Raw genomic sequence first — 17,033 nt, forward strand, 5'->3', positions numbered from 1 at the left:
AAATGAAATAAGCCAGTCACAAAAAGACAAATGATTTCACTTTTATAGGCTATCTAAAGTAGTCAAATTCATGGAGACAAAAAGTAGAATGGTGGTTGGGAAGAAGAAGAAAGCAGCTGTTGTTAAAGGGATATAAAGTTTCAGTTTTACAAGATGAATAAGTTATGGAGATCTGTCTCACAACAAAGCAAATACACTTAACATTAACTATACATTTAAAAATGGTTGGGGGGAGGGAGAAAGGCTTTATGGAGAAGTTCTCATAAGCTTTTACCTCTTCTCTCAACTTTCTGATAAGCTCTGTGTCATTGTGATGGGTTTTGATGAGTTCAGCTTTGCCACTTGCAACAAGGGATGCACTTTCAATTAAATCAGGCCGTAAAGTACCTTGGGCAAGGAAAACCTCCTCTGGTTTCAGGTTCATTTCTCCAATTACTTCATTGGCAATCTATAACCAAGAGGAGTAAAACAGCCTTTTAAGAGATTAATCTTTTAAAACGATAGCAGTCTTTTTTATACTTTCAACAAGATTTCTCAGAATCCTTTTGCATTATTGACCAAGAGATAAAATCTATACCAACTCCCAAAGTAAACTCTTTTAAGAACATATGCTTTAGAAAGATTCAAAAAGATAGGCAAACATCCAAGAGACTGAAAACTAGCCACGGAAATACTCAAACAACTAAAAAGTCTAATATCAACTGAAATACCTAGTCTTAACTACTTAAAATAAAACCCTGGCAACGTAAGTATACATGTTTTTTTAAAAACCAGTCGGTATAATAGTAACATACACTAAAATTCTTAACCAAAAAAAAAAAAATCAAAATTAGTCAGCAGATTTGATTATTTGGTACAAGGACAAGGAAAACCAAATATTGAAATTCACATCAAAAACAGTACACATTGCAGATATTTTTTAAAAAGGTACCTTAACAAAAGTATCCCCAATAATTTTTCTTTTCTCTTCAGGACTTGTTGTCATATTTAATGTTTTGCTAATTCTTTTTCGTGGAGTTCTATCTTCATCTGATATTGGTAAAGTTGTTGTTCCGTTGTAGAAAGAATGAGCAGCATTTATCACTGAAGAAGAGAAGAGAAGCACATTTTAAAACTAATAGAAGATTTTAAAAAACATAAATGATGGGTCAAACTACAGAAAGAAAACCTAGGTGGATCTTTTGATCACCCTTACCTTGGCTACATATTACAGAACTACCAATAAAACCATGATTAACAGAGTCCAGACACAGGAACTCACTAAATTTTGTTTTTTTGAGAATCCTGTGGCATTTAATCATCTAAGGCCATGATATCACACAATTCCAGTTGCTTTCCTGTATTCAGTGCCCCACCAGAACAGCAAGCAAAAGCCAAAGGAAGAAGGATAGCCCAAGGGAACTGAAAGCAGTTCTTATACAGAGATCAAAATCCTCAGAGTTGCACACTGAATTAAATAGTCTCTTGAAAAACTGATGTTTATGAACATACACGTAGCAATCACTGGCTATCCTTTTATTTTTAAAGAGCAAGGTAATTAAAAACTTACTAAGATCTCTATTTGATAGTAAGGCTGAATGACTGGTGAACCTCACTGAAACATAGCTGGCTATTTCACTGGGGGACATCAGTGAATTTGTAGCTCTTTCTCTTAAACTGGTCAATTACCCCAGAAAAGAGAACTCCAATCAGCATTCTGATAACAAAACACCAGAAGTGGCAAGGAGAGAGAGTCACCATTCAGTATACAGATTTTTGCTTATTTCTACTGTTTCTAATGTAGAATCTTATTTCTACCCCCAACTATGCCTGGTACTGATATGCGCAAATCCAAAGTTTCTTTTATGTAGCGCCTCTAGAGAATAAATCCGTCTTCGGATAAGGAGGGATAGCAGCAATTTATTCCTGTGTTAAGGAAAAGATTTTCAACCAATCTGTTGTAGGCTCACGCAGAGAACCACACCCCACAGGGAAGCCAATGTTTCCAAATCTTGAGCCTCCCCACAAGTCCTGCTTTTGTTAGTTTCCTCCCCTTAGCAACATTTTACTAGATATGTCTCCTCAGACAAGGGATAGGAAAGCAAAAATAAACTATTGGGACTACATCAAAATAAAAACCTTTTGAACAACAAAGGAACCTGTCAACAAAATGAAAAGGCAACCGACTGAACGGGAGAAGATATTGCAAAGGACATATCTGATAAGGGATTAGTATCCAAAATATATAAAGAACTTATATAACTCAACAGCAAAAACACAAATAACCCAATCAAAAAAGGACAGAGGGCCTGAACAGACATTTCTCCAAAGAAGATATACAAAAGGCCAAAAGTACATAGAAAGATACTCAGTATCACTACTTATTAGGGAAATGCAAATTAAAACCACAGTGAGATATCACCTCACACCTGTTAGAATGGCCATCACCAAAAAGACAAGAGGTAATAAATGCTTGCAAGGATGTGGAGAAAAGGGAATCCATGTGAAATGCTGGTAGAATTGTAAATTGGTACAGCCACTACAGACGAGTTTTGGGGGGCTCCTGGGGGGCTCAGTCAAATGTCCAGCCAGATTTCAGCTCAGGTCATGATCTCAGTGCAGTAAGATAGAGCCCCGCATTGGGCTCCATGCTCAGCGTGGAGTTTGCTTGAGATTCTCTCTCTCCCTCTGTGTCTCCCCGCCACTCCCTCCCCTGCTCACACTCACTCTAAAATAAATAAATAATATCTTTAAAAAAAAAAAGAATTTTTGGAGGATCCTCAAAAAATTAAAAATAAAACTACCATGTGATCCAGCAATCCCACTTCCAGAGATATACCCAAAGGAAATGAAAACACACAAAAAGATATCTGCACTCCCATATTCATAGTAGCATTATTTGCAATAGCTAAGATATGGAAACAACCTGAGTATCCATCAAATAAAGATGTGATATATATATATATACACACACACACACACAATGGAAAATTATTCATCTATAAAAAACAAGGAAACCTACCATTTGTGACAACATGCAAGGACCTTAAACACCTTATGTCAAGTGAAATAAGTCAGGCAGAGAAAGACAAATACTGTATGATCTCACTTATACGTAGAATCTAAAAAATCAAACTCATAGAAAAAGAAATCAGACCTATTATCAGAGCTGGAGGGTGAGGAGAAGGGAAATTGGAAGAAGGTGGTTAAAAAGCACAAACTTCCAGGGGCACCTGGGTGGCACAGCGGTTAAGCATCTGCCTTCCGCTCAGGGCGTGATCCCGGCGTTATGGGATCGAGCCCCACATCAGGCTCTTCCACTATGAGCCTGCTTCTTCCTCTCCCACTCCCCCTGCTTGTGTTCTCTCTCTCGCTGGCTGTCTCTATCTCTGTCGAATAAATAAATAAAATCTTTAAAAAAAAAAAAAAAAAAAAAAAAAAAAAAAAAAAAAAAGCACAAACTTCCAGTTACAAGATAAATAAGTACGAGGGCTATATCATAAACATGACAATTATAGCTAACACTGCTGGCTGATATATGGAAAAGTTAAGAGTGAATCCTGAGTTCACATCATAAATTTTTCTTTCCTTTTTATTGTCCCTATAGGAGAAGGTGGATGTTATCTGAGACTACCGTGATAATCCTTTCAAAATATATGCAAAATCTAATCATCATACTGTAGCCTTAAACTTACACAGTGATGTATGTCAGTTATTTCTCAATAAAACTAGGGGGAAAAAAAGTGACTACAGACTCTTCACCTCTCTTCTCTGTATAAGCATTTCAGTTGTAAAATAATCTGTACATCCACATCTGTTGTAGGAAGACTTGAAATTCTCATACATAAATAATATTATGGATGGTGAAAGAAAACTCAAAAAGAGTAAATGAGTAGAAGAGAACAGAATGATAGATGGAATTTTATTGATTTGATTTTTGGGAATTTCTATTGATTTCAGTTTTAAAATTTATACTGGGACCCCTCTTGAGCCAGATAATTATAATGTAAAAGTAAAAAACATAATTATAAGTTTATTGGGAAACCTGTACTTGTTTTTTTATTTTTTTAAGATTTATTTGAAAAAAGAGAGCGTGCGCCTGTGTGAGCGCACACAAGAGCAGGGGGGCGGGGTGGAAGGGCCGAGGGGCAGGGAGAGAGAGAGAGAATCTCAAGCAGACTCCCCACTGAGTGCCAAACAGGAGGCAAGGCTCATTCCCATGCCCAACATCATGACCTGGGCCAAAATCAAGAGTAGGACACTCAACTGACTGGGGCACCCAGGTGCCCCTAGAAACATGTACTAGGTTAAGACAATGAGCTCACTCAAACCATAAGGCTAGAGATCTGATTTGTTAAATAAGCCCTCACATATAGACTTTTCTGGGAGCTCATCAATACCTTTGACCTGAATTCCAAGCTTTTTGAGGGCCTCTTCTACAGACTGGCTTTCTCGTTTTCTCATAAAGCCATTATCAATGTGCACAGCAATGACCTGATCTTGGCTCAAAGCACGATTCAGCAAAGCTGTACAAACTGTTGAGTCTACTCCACCGCTGAGTAAAACCTACAAGGTGAAATTAAAAGAAAAATCAAGTTGAGTACAATAAACAAAATATAAATAAAAACTATCAGCTTAAATCATTACCTTTAAAAACACACTTTTTAATCACAAGTAAATATGGTCATTGAAAAAGCATTCTGAAACAGTGCAACTCACAAAACATCCGATCACCCAGCCAACACTTGAGGGCTATGGTGATGAAGCCAGCTCTGAGTTCTAAAATTATTGACATAAATTTGTAGACTTTCAGATGTAAATTTCTTACCAAAACTTTCGATGTGCCTACTCTCTCTTTGATCTCTCGAATGCACTCAATTTCTCTGTTCTGCACCGTGAAGGTCCCACTGCACCCAGCTATATCATAGAGGAAATTCTTCAGGATTACTTTCCCATTTTCTGTAAGGCCAACTTCAGGGTGGAACTGTGCTCCGTATAATTTTTTAGATTCATTTGCTATACCTTTATAGAAAAAATAATCACAAGTTAAAAATGTTTTCATGTGGAAGACTCAACTAAGTACCCATAGTAATTCCTCACAATTTCTTCCTCTATAAATGTAAAAAACTGATACAACTTAGTGCATTTTTAGCTACAGGGGAAAAAAAAACATAAAACAAAAATTACATTGCCACGATTTTTCTTTAAAGGTCTTTAGGTAGCAATTAGTAAACTATATAGGACAGTGAAGTAAGTCCTACAGAGATTACCTCATAGTACTTTCACTTCTCCACCCAGATTACTTTGTCTATTTAATACAATGATAACTCAATTTTGGCTTTGAGTCCTACATGGTTTCAAATGCAATATGCAGCTATCAATTTTATGTATTAGAAAAACCTCACTTACTAGGCCTATCAGAATATTCTACGTAATCCTTTTTTAGATACTATTAATCACAAATGTAACTTCGTGGATTTGACTAATGTGTTTCTGACAAATTATGGATTATTGACTAAGCAAAAGATGTTAGGCTAGATGTTTTACCTGTGCATGCATTACTTCTGTTTATGGCTCTGAGATAGCAAGAAATTTACAGCTGGTTAAGTAGTTAAATCAGGCCTAGCAAGCTCCCAAATTTATACTCATTCTACTATACCAAGGAACCTCACATTTTCTTTACTTGGGTTCTAGGACACCACTTTCTCAGTTCCCTTATTTCACTGTCTGCTCCTTTCTAATCTTCGTTGGTTCTTCCTCATCTTATCCATCTCTACACATGAAAGTTGCCCAGTACTCAACCCTTAAATCTCTTCTCTATTGAGTGATCTACAACTCTCACAACTTTACATTCCACCCATATGACGGTACACCCCCAAATTTACACCTCCAGCCCAATTTTCTACTCTACAGTCTAGACTCCTACATACAACTGCCTACTCATACCTTTTTTTCTATGTTTAATAAGGCATCTTGAATTTAATCTACAAACTTGCATGACTGCATTCTTTCCTTTCAGGTAAACAGAAACTTCCAACTTTCTGGATGGTTGGGCCAAAAACATGGGAGTTAAAACTCGGTTATACCCTTTTTCCCCTCCAAAGGCACTCCAACAGCAACTCCTTTGTCTCTCCTGAATTTCAAAACACATCAGAATCCAATCTCATTTAAGATTAAAATCCAATCTTATTTAAGATTAAAATCCTATCAAACATGTTTCCCAACCACAATGGTAAGAGACTAGAAATTACAAGAACAAAACAAGAAAATTCACAAATACATGGATACTATAAAAACATGCTCCTGACAAAGGAATGGGTCAAAGGATAAATCAAAAGAGGAAAAAAAAAAACCCAAGACAAATAAAAATTAAAACATAACAACCAAAACTTACAGGATGCAGCAGAAACAATTCTAAGAGGGAAGTTAAGGGCAATTAATAACTACATCAAAAAAAAAAAGAAAAGAAAAGAAAGGTCTCAAATAAACATAGATTCCACCAAAAAAATTTAAAACAAACAATTTCAGTAAGGTGGTGGAATAGAAAATCAACATAACAAAGTCAGTTTTGTTTCTGTAAGTTAAATGTTTCTACAAGTTAAACTATCAGAGAAATTAAGAAAACATTCCCATTTATAATAGTATCAAAAGAATAAAATATTTAGGAACAAACTTAACCAAGGTGGTGAAAGATCTGTATACTCTAAGATAATGATGAAAGAAATTGAAGGCACAAATAAATGAAGAAATATCCTATGTTTATATATTAGAAGAATATTGTTAAAATGTCCATTCTAGGGGCGCCTGGGTGGGTCAGTCAGTTAAGCGTCTGCCTTCAGCTCAGGTCATGACCCCAGGGTCCTGGGATCAAGTCCCACTTGGGCTCCCTGCTCAGCAGGGAGTCTACTTCTCCTTCTCCCTCTGTCTGCCACTCCCCCTGCTTGTGCTCCTCTCTCCCCCTGACAAATAAATAAAATCTTTAAAAAAAAAATGTCTGTTCTACCCAAAGTAATATACAGATTCAATTAATCTCTATTAAAATTCCAATGGCTTTTTTGTAGAAATAGAAAAAAGGAATCCTAAAATGTGTATCAAACCACAAAAGACCTTGAAGAGCCACAGCAATCTTGAAGAAAAAAAGAGGCATCACATGTCCTGATTTCAAACTACATTATAAAACCATAGTAATCAAAACTTATGGTATTGGCATAAATACAGGCACACAAACCAAAGAAACAGAATCAAGAGCCCAGAAATAAATCCATGTATATATGATCCATTTACAACCAAGAAGCCGAGAACATATAATGAAGAAAGGGTAGTCTCTTCCAATAATGTTGCTCAGAAAACCAGACAGCCACATACAAAAGAATGAAACTGGATCCCTACCTTATACATATACAAAAATCAATTCAAAATTGATTAAAGACTTGAACACAAAACCATTTTGTGTTTGCTCTCTTGCTCTGTCAAAATAATAAATAAAAGCTTTAAAAAAAGCGAGAGAGATTTAAACTCAATCACCTAAACTTCCACCTTAAGAAATGAGAAAAGAGGGGCAAATTATATTCAAAGTAAGCAAAGAAATAATAAAAAGAGAAAAATAAATAAATAAAAACAGAAAAAAAAATTAAACAGAAATCAATGAAACTGAAAACAGGAAATCAAAAGCAACCACCACCACCACCAACAACAACAACACCACCACCACCAAAAGCTGGTTCTCTTTGAAAAGTTCCATAAAATTGATAAGCCTCTAGCCAGGTTAATTAAGAAAAAGAGAGAGGACACAAATTACTTATGTCAGAAATGAAAGATGAGACATCACTACAGGTCCCATGGACATTAAAATAATAAAGGAATACCATGAATAACTCTGTGTCCACAAATTTTATAACACAGATGAAATGTGTCTTTCAACTCTTTGAAAGACACAACTTACCAGAACTCACATAAGAAATAGATAATTTCAATAGGCTTCTATCGATTTTAAAAATTACATGATCTGATTCAATAGACGCAGAAAAGGCATCTGAAAAAAATCCAACACCCATTCATGATAAAAACTCTCTGTAAACTAGGAATATAGGGGAACTTCCTCAACTTGATAAAGAATATCTTCTATAAACCTACAGCTAAAATCATACCTAACAGAAACTCAAAACTTTTCCACTAAGATCAGAAACAAGGCAAGGATGTTCCCTCTCCCCAATGCTTTTCAACACCATATAAAAGTCCTAACTGATGCAATAAGAAAACGAAGTAAAAGGTATACACTGAGAAAGAAGAAATAAAACTGTCGTTGTTCACAGATGGCATGATCATCTACATAGAAAATCTGAAAAAAAAAAACAGTAAAACTCCAGGACTAGTATGTGGTTACAGTAGTATTGTAGAATGTAAGGTTGATACACAAAAGTTCACTGCCTTTCTATATACCAGCAATGAACAAGTGGGATTCGAAATTAAAAACAATTAGCACCCAAATAAACGAAATACTAAAGTATAAAATCTAACAAAATATGTACAAGATCTATATGAGAAAACAATCACTCTTGACCACTCACTTCCACCTCTCCCACACTATTCCTTACACTACTATCTCCTCTCCTGATTGCTGAAGTAGATTCCTAGCTGATCTCCCTACTTCTACATTTCACCCTTTCTCTTTTCTCTTCACTGTAGCCAATGTAATCCTGGAATTAGATCAAGAGTAAAGCCAACAATTTCACAGTGGCCTCAAATGGCCTGTGTCCTGGCCCCCTGACAATCTCTCTAACCTCATCTACTACCACTCTCCTCCATGCTTACTCTGCTCCAACCATGTAGTCTTCCTTGCTGTTCCTCAAACATGGTCCCATCCCAGGAGCTTTGTACTGCTATTTCCTCTTCTCCCAAATACCCAGAAGGGTAAGCACTTACTTCCTTAACGTTCAGTATCATTTTACAGGAATACCTTCCCTGAATATCCTATATAAAACAGTTACAATCTTAATCACACATATTCTGCAACACTCTTCTCTTCCTATATTTCTTGTCAATGCACTTAAATGCTGACACTTGACATATTCTTTATTTGTTTGCATATTAGCTGTCCCATCCCTCCCCTCAACTAGAATGTTAAAACAGAGATTTTTGTCCACTTTGTTCATTACTTTACCCTTGGCACCTGGAACTGTCACTGGCACAAAGTAGTCACACAAATATTGGATGAATGAATACAAATACATAAGCCATCTACCACTGTTAATCTTTTATTAAATAAAAACATTTTAATATGAAAACCATCCTGAATCATTCTTATTCTAATGTTAAGTAACTGTAGGCAAATTATTCAATTCGGTTTATCCATGAAAAATCTTTTTTCAACTTACTGTTTAGGTGTGGCATTTCAAACAAAAAGAACTTTATTGATAAATCCACTTTTTTTTCTTTTTACTGACTTCCAGGATTATTGGTAATTATTTACATAAAAACTATTCAAATAAGCAAGTCAAAAAAAAATCACAAACTGCCAGAAAATCAATTCCTCTTTCTCAAAAAAGAAGAGAATAAAAATGGCTTTAAAGTACAGACTGACAAAATTTCTACGAAGGGCTAAATAGTAAAAATTTTATGCTCTGTGGAACACATGCACACATCCCTGTCTTTTATTATAACCCTTTATTTATTTATTTTTTATAACCCTTTAATAACATAACAGGCTATAGGCTAGATTTGACCCACAGGTCACAGTTTGCCAACCCTGCCTCAGAGACATGTCCTGAGGTGTTTCAGATGCCCAAGGTACATGCCTATGTATACCTAAGAAAGGCATTTCAAAACCCAATTATGAATAAAGCACACTAGAAAATTAGACCATTTTCAAATTTTTCTTGAGCTGTAAAAGTAGTGTTTTACATTTGGAGAACTTCTATTAGAATGAACATCTTTTAAAGTATTTCAGAGCAAACCAGTAAGTGATTTCTAAATAATTTAATATTAAATTTCCTTCATAAATTAATGGTTGATCCTATATTTATAATATCTTTTAAAAATAATAAAATAAGAAACAGTACCTCATACAGAAACAAATTCTTAGACTCCTCAGATAAGTTTTTTATTTTTTTTATTTTTTTTATTTTTTTTAATTTTTTTTTTAAGATTTTATTTATTTATTTGACAGAGATAGAGACAGCCAGTGAGAGAGGGAACACAAGCAGGGGGAGTGGGAGAGGAAGAAGCAGGCTCACAGTGGAGGAGCCCGATGTGGGGCTCGATCCCATAACGCCGGGATCACGCCCTGAGCCGAAGGCAGATGCTTAACCGCTGTGCCACCCAGGCGCCCCACAGATAAGTTTTTTAAACTGAATTCTGCAAAAGTTTAAAATTTTCACCTGCCACAATGTTCCCAGAACGCGCCACAACCTTGAATCCATCAGCTACTTTGTCCACACTATCTCCATGGGTAAGCAAAACAATTTCTTCCTTCTGAAGGCCTCTAAAAATACAAAAAATAAAACACAACACAGAAATATCTTAATTAAAGACATGGTCAGTGGGATCTTTTGCTTTATTTTTTCCAGCTTTACTGAGGTATAATTGACATGTAACACTGTGTAAGTTAAAGATGCACAACATGATGATTTTATATGATGAAATAATTACCACAATAAGGTTACTTAACACATACATCACATGTCACATAGTTACCACTTTTTTATGTGTATGGGGAGAACATTTAAGATCTACTCTTGGCAACTTTTAAGTATACAATACAGTGATGTTAACTGTAGTCACCATGCCTGAACATTAGATCCCCAGAACTTACTCATCTTATAACTAAAGTTTGTTCTTTTCCTTTAAAATACTAACTCACCATATGTGTAAATCAAAAAAACAGAAAAAAGTATGTAACAATGCAACACTGCTAGAATTTAAATTCATTCTATGCATTATAAATAAACCCAATAAGAGTATTAAATCTCAAAAAAGGCAATCTGTAAAAACTGAAAACTGAAAAAAATATATTTAAAAGTCGGTGGTATAACTACATGCATAAAAAATTATTTCAAGAAGCTACAAAATAATAATTTCAACATTTTATCTCTATTAGGATTTATCTTAAGAAGGCATTTCAGAGATCTAAACATTCAGTAGTTTTATATCAGAAAGTAATAGTACTAATACTGATGTTGTTATTTTGCAGTTATAGTGTAAATACATGCATATTATAGGTTAAAACAAATATTAAATAATTAGGAACTGAAGTTTTCAGCCTCAGAGTAAGGAGATACAAAAATCAAAGTTGTTAGATAAAACCCTATAAATTTCTCTTTAAATGGAGATAAGAGTATACGTGGATTTTGTTTTCTCTAAAAGAATACACATTGACTGACTATATTGACTGAAAAGGCCTAGAAACACAGACAAACCAGGAGCGACGTGAACTTCCACTTCTCATGCCAAGTAAGCTGAAGGCACGGGTTAAAGAAGATCTAAGTAACATTTATCAAATGCAACGTGTGGACTTTCTCTCAACCCTGATTCAAACAAATCAAATAAAAAGATATGTTTTACATTATGAGAAAATCTGGCAGAGAACTGAATATTAAATATTAAGAAGTAAAAAAAGTAAATTAAAAATAAAGCAAGAAGATAAACTACATTAAAGTCAAATGGATGTTTGGGGTTTACTACTGTTGTCATCGTTGTTAAGATTCATGTAGGTTGTGAATAAGTTTCAGATTTTTAGAACTAGGAAGACAAAGAGAAAAACTAAATTTTAACCAGATCTTTAGATATAAAGCCTCTGCCGTATCACAAACCACCGTGATTCCTAAAATGGTTCTCAGGACTAGTCACTTTAGATACAGATGAATGTAAGCAAAACCTCTCCATTATGAAGTGGAATAAGCAATGGATCTCAAATGCATTTTGGTAATGCGTACCTTCAGCTCATAAGATTATTTTGAGCCACTACGGCTTTTTTATTAACCTTCCTTTGAAAAACGAGAATCTTTGAACAGATATACTTATTAGAGGAGCCAGCCACAGCCAGTTTTGTGTATAAACTGGGATATCTCCATTNTTTGCTCTTCCTCAAAATTAAAGAGGAGCCAGCCACAGCCAGTTTTGTGTATAAACTGGGATATCTCCATTTCAAATAAGTTTATAACTTAGATTTTAAAATTTCTGATCTGTTCAATTTGGAGAAAACCATTAGGAATTAATTTAGGCACAAGTATGTTAATAAATGAAACATACCTGTAACTAAAAATAATTAGCACAATTAAAAGAAATGATAACAAAAAGTAACTGCATAATGGATAGACTTCAGGAATAACTATGCTGTACACCTGAAACTAATGTAACATTGTGTCAACTACAATTATAAATAGATAAAAGTAAATTTCTTGGGTTCACGAAGAAAAAAAAAAAAGTTAACTGTGGCCCACTAACTGATATAGATTAATGCAGTAAGGGAGAAATGTAGTTTTAAAGTTAAAATGAGGGGCGCCTGAGTGGCGCAGTCGTTAAGTGTCTGCCTTCGGCTCAGGGCGTGATCCCGGCGTTCCAGGATCCAGTCCCACATCAGGCTCCTCCGCTAAGAGCCTGCTTCTTCCTCTCCCACTCCCCCTGCTTGTGTTCCCTCTCTCGCTGGCTCTCTCTCTCTGTCAAATAAATAAATAAAATCTCTAATTAATTAATTAATTAATTAATACGTAAATAAATAAATAAATAAAGTAAAAATGAAATTTAAGGGGCACCTGGCTGGCTTAGCCAGTAGAACATGCAACTCTTGATCTCAGGGTTCTAAAGTTTGAGTTCCATGTTGGATGTAGGATTACTTAAAATCTTTTAAAAAAACAAAAAAATAAAAATGAAATTTAAGTCAAAATGAAGCAAGTCAGCCTGGCTGGCTCAGACAATAGAGCATGCAACTCTTGATTCTGGAGTTGTGAGTCTGAGCCCCACATTGGGCGCAGAGATTATTTAAAAATTAAAAAAAAAAAAAAGGAACTGAGTGACCCTATCGATAGTCCACTAAAATAAGCTTTACCCAAAACATGGAAAACCCCAAGAAAAGAAAGCTTCTGGTCCTCTGGAAAACTGAATGAAAATGAAGCCTTTTTTTTTTTTTTAAATTTTTTATTTATTTGACAGAGACAGCCAGTGAGAGAGGGAACACAAGCAGGGGGCGTGGGAGAGGAAGAAGCAGGCTCCCAGTGGAAAAGCCTGATGTGGGACTCGATCCCAGAACGCCGGGATCACGCCCTGAGCCGAAGGCAGACACTTAACGACTGCGCCACCCAGGCACCCCTGAAGCCATTTTTTTTTTAAGTCAAGCAGAAGATAAATGGTTCCAGGAAGAGACTGAATAGCTCATCCACCAATTTTTAAATAGATCAGAGCTACAGCACCTAATCTGTTGTTACCTAGAACGAGAATCGATTAATACATTCACTATATTAAAAGATAGCACACTAGGTACAGTTATGCTCGACGTAGAGAAAGTGAGAAGGAGGGAAACATCAACACATATTTAGTAATGAGTCCAACAAATTGGTTGTTTACTAAGCACCCAGCAAAAACATGAGGGAAGAGATATACAAACACATTTGGTAGATGCAAGATAGTTTAAAACACATCTGGCAAACTAATGTTTAGAATCATACTCCAAAGAGTAAAAAGGAAAAACTACAAACATTGGCATCACAGTATGCAATCCCAAACAGGTCCAAGACCACACAGGTGCTTTTAAGTTATGTCATAAGTGCTTTCCTTATACCTACTTAGCTTCACCACCATCCTGTCATCCTGACACTCAAATGAAAAACAAATAGGACGTTACACCTCTGGCCACTAGTATGGCCTAATCTAAGAATTACGGAATCCCTAATTTTGAAAAATAACAATCCCAGCTTTAAGTCAGTTACGCTACTACTCTTATTCATCTAAAAATATCTATAATACCTGAACAACGAGCATGTGTTGTCCACACTAATACTGAAGACTCCATCTTCTCTAACACTTTTTTTGTGCACAGTACCTCCAAATACCTTATTCATCATCTGTTCAAAGAAAAAATAAATTGACATTAATATGAATCAAAAAGAATTAGCCAATCATTTTATTATAATTTAATAATTTATATTCCTGTTTTCAATATATCTATGTTTGTACCCCCAAAATAAAGAGTTAGACAAATGTAGATAACCTGGTACTATTATATGTAATTATACATTATTAAGAGGAATTGTTACAAAACAGAACTAGATTAGAAATCTGACCTGAGGTTAATTTCTATTAAACACTGACAGATTTTCCATTTAGTGTACTTTAATTCATCTGTTAAAAATAGATACTTAATACATCTGAGTTTAATTTAAAAGCATTTTAAAAGGTACTCTGAGCTTAGAAAAAGCTAGAGCAGACAGTAGGAAGAACTGTGCAGGTATAAATTTCTCCAAGTGATTTAACCTTTGGCCCCAAAGGAACAGTCTAAAAGCCTAAAGAAGGCTATGCTGTGGAGACAGCATAAACAAGAAAACCTGGTCTTTCAATTAAATTCATTTGTACACATCCCATAAACCTACAGACTCTCATTCCAAATGGTCTCTTCGTTCTGCCCCTCCTTGTGTCAGTTTTCTTATTCACCATTCACATTTGCCCGACGCCCCCCCAACACCAAATACATACACACAAAATTTGTACAATCGTTAATCCTGCCTTGATGTAATCACTACAACTCATCTCGGTTTATCTGTTCCACACAGGTGTCATAAGATACCTGCCATAACCATGCAGGATACAGGTTAACCCAACTCCCAACAAAAAGCAGGCAGAGGGCTAAATAAGTGTTCATTCTTATAATGCACAGTGGAATATTCTTCAAAATCAACAGCAAATGCTGCCCTCTACATTCTCCTCTTAAGACATTCACAATAAAGCTTCCTACAATAAAGAATGAGTTAAGTTCAGCAGGAAAAAAACATGTTAACCCACTTAGCCCAGTATTTCCCAACCAAAAAGCCCAGGTTATCAAACACTTTCTGCAGCACATTGACTACCACACAGTTTAGGAACACTGCTACAGTCTAACCAGTCCCCCCTGCCTCTAGTCACTTCTCTTCTTCCCCCTCATTCTGAACTCCAGCCATTCAAGCTAGTGTAATTGCCAAAACAGACCATGTTCTCTCCCCCGTGTCTTCAGGTCTCCTCGCAGTCCCAGAGGCCTAACAAAGTATGTGGTCCAAAGCAGTCATTAAAAGTTGCTGAATGCAAAATAAGGGCTCTCTTCTATATACTCAGTGCGCCTTGTGCAACTCTACCTCCCTTAATTTGCCATTCTTAACTAGAAGACAGCTGAATGATCAAGATAACTAGAACTGTTGGAACTCAACACAATTTAAAAGTCCACAAAATCTCAATTAAATGCTTTTACAAAGCCGAGGGCTTGCAATAAAATTTAAAGCTATCTCACCTGCTCAGAAGGCTTTCAGGTGTATTTTTGGTTCTTAACTACACTACTTAAGGTTGAAATGCAAAGAGTTGAACAACCAGCTAAGCTTTTGTTTGTGGGAGGAAGGGATAACTTTATGTATAATGAAACAACTTGTCTTCTTGTTAAATTTTTGTTTTAATATTCTATTTTGACTTAAGGAAATGGTTTTCAGTATGGATTCCTCATAACCCCAATGTCCTAAATGCCTCAAAAGAAATCCATGTAGTACTCCAGATCCACCATCCCAATTAGATCAGCTCCTATATGTCTTGTCAGTTTTACAATAAGGTTTAAATTTGGGGGGAGAATGGGAAGGAAATTCCCTTTTAATAAAAGTAATCTGGCAAAATCTCATGAGATAGTGTGTAAAGAAACCATTTATAATAAAGGTGTTTCTTACAATGAAAAAAAACAAAAGCAAAAACAAAAAACAAAACAAACGAAATTACAACAGTGAAGAGACAAGTCACACTCTAGAAGGTATCTGCTATATATAATTGGCTAACCATTAGTATACAGCATATATAAACACAATAAGACAGTGTATAGAAAAACGGGCAAAAATCATAAACATGCTTTTATAGTAAAGCAGACATTACTGGCAAATAAACCTACAAATCTTACAATAATAAGGAAAATGAACATTAAGAGTACAATGTGATCCCATTTAACACCTCTTCGGATAGGCAAATACAAAAAGAAATCTGACAATGTTAAGGCTTGACAGGGATATGGAGCACGAGGAATTTTTATATACAGTTGTGGTAATGTAAACTGGAGGAATATATAACCTAGTGAAGCCAAGATTCAGCATTTTAACTCAAGGTTGCCCTAGAGAAAAGACAGAGTATGTATAACACCAGAAGACAAATACAAAAATACTCATGGCAGTATTGTCTGTAATAGCAAAAAAAAATGGAAAAAGAGCAGCAATACTAACAGTGAAATACATAATTAATCTGTGCTATTTAAACAATAAATTCAACAGTGAAAACGAGTAACTTACAATTAAATGTATTAACATGAATGAATCTTAAACCAAAGCTCATAATAATACATGCAGGATTTCATTTATATAAAGGTCAATGGACAAAACTAACTACTTAGGGATATAAACTTATGTATAAAGCTGTAAAAAAATAAAAGGGAATGAATAACAAAATTCAGGGAAAGTACTGCTTCTAGTAAGAAAAAACAACATGAATGGAGAAAAGTATAAAGAGAGATTCAAAAGTTCTACTGATATTCTATTTCTTATGCTGAGTGAGGGGATATAGAGATACAAAGGAGCAATAAGCAGGACAGATTTTTTTCTTCTAAAGCAGAGAATTACCAGAAAGCAATTAGAAAGGCTCTCTCTCACCAGAGAATCCAGTGAATGGGATAGATGGCACATAAGACACTGAAATTACTAAAATTTCAGGATTCTACTGAGGGCAAAAGTACACACTAGAGTGAGACCTTTGCTGCTAGACTTACCCAACTAACAGTCACTAAGAAATATTTGTCCTTCATAAACAGCATATTGGCAAAACGGTGTCATCTACACCAGTATTTTATGGAAAGA

The 17,033-nt window shown here is 35.3% G+C and overlaps 1 protein-coding gene across 2 annotated transcripts in view; it reads right to left on the reverse strand.

The window, feature by feature from the left end:
* GMPS (guanine monophosphate synthase) overlaps window positions 1-17,033 on the reverse strand; it is a 56,109-nt gene that overhangs the window by 17,912 nt on the left and 21,164 nt on the right. For both annotated transcript variants that reach the window (XM_011232997.3, XM_019806464.2), the window contains 6 exons: window positions 13,936-14,033; window positions 10,356-10,459; window positions 4,808-5,001; window positions 4,380-4,545; window positions 932-1,083; window positions 275-448 (listed from right to left, as the gene is read on the reverse strand). In XM_011232997.3, coding sequence (XP_011231299.1) covers window positions 275-448; window positions 932-1,083; window positions 4,380-4,545; window positions 4,808-5,001; window positions 10,356-10,459; window positions 13,936-14,033 — 888 coding nt within the window. The remainder of the gene's footprint in view (window positions 1-274; window positions 449-931; window positions 1,084-4,379; window positions 4,546-4,807; window positions 5,002-10,355; window positions 10,460-13,935; window positions 14,034-17,033) is intronic.

This window comes from Ailuropoda melanoleuca, chromosome 1, assembly GCF_002007445.2.
Source record: "Ailuropoda melanoleuca isolate Jingjing chromosome 1, ASM200744v2, whole genome shotgun sequence".
Taxonomy (NCBI): domain Eukaryota; kingdom Metazoa; phylum Chordata; class Mammalia; order Carnivora; family Ursidae; genus Ailuropoda; species Ailuropoda melanoleuca.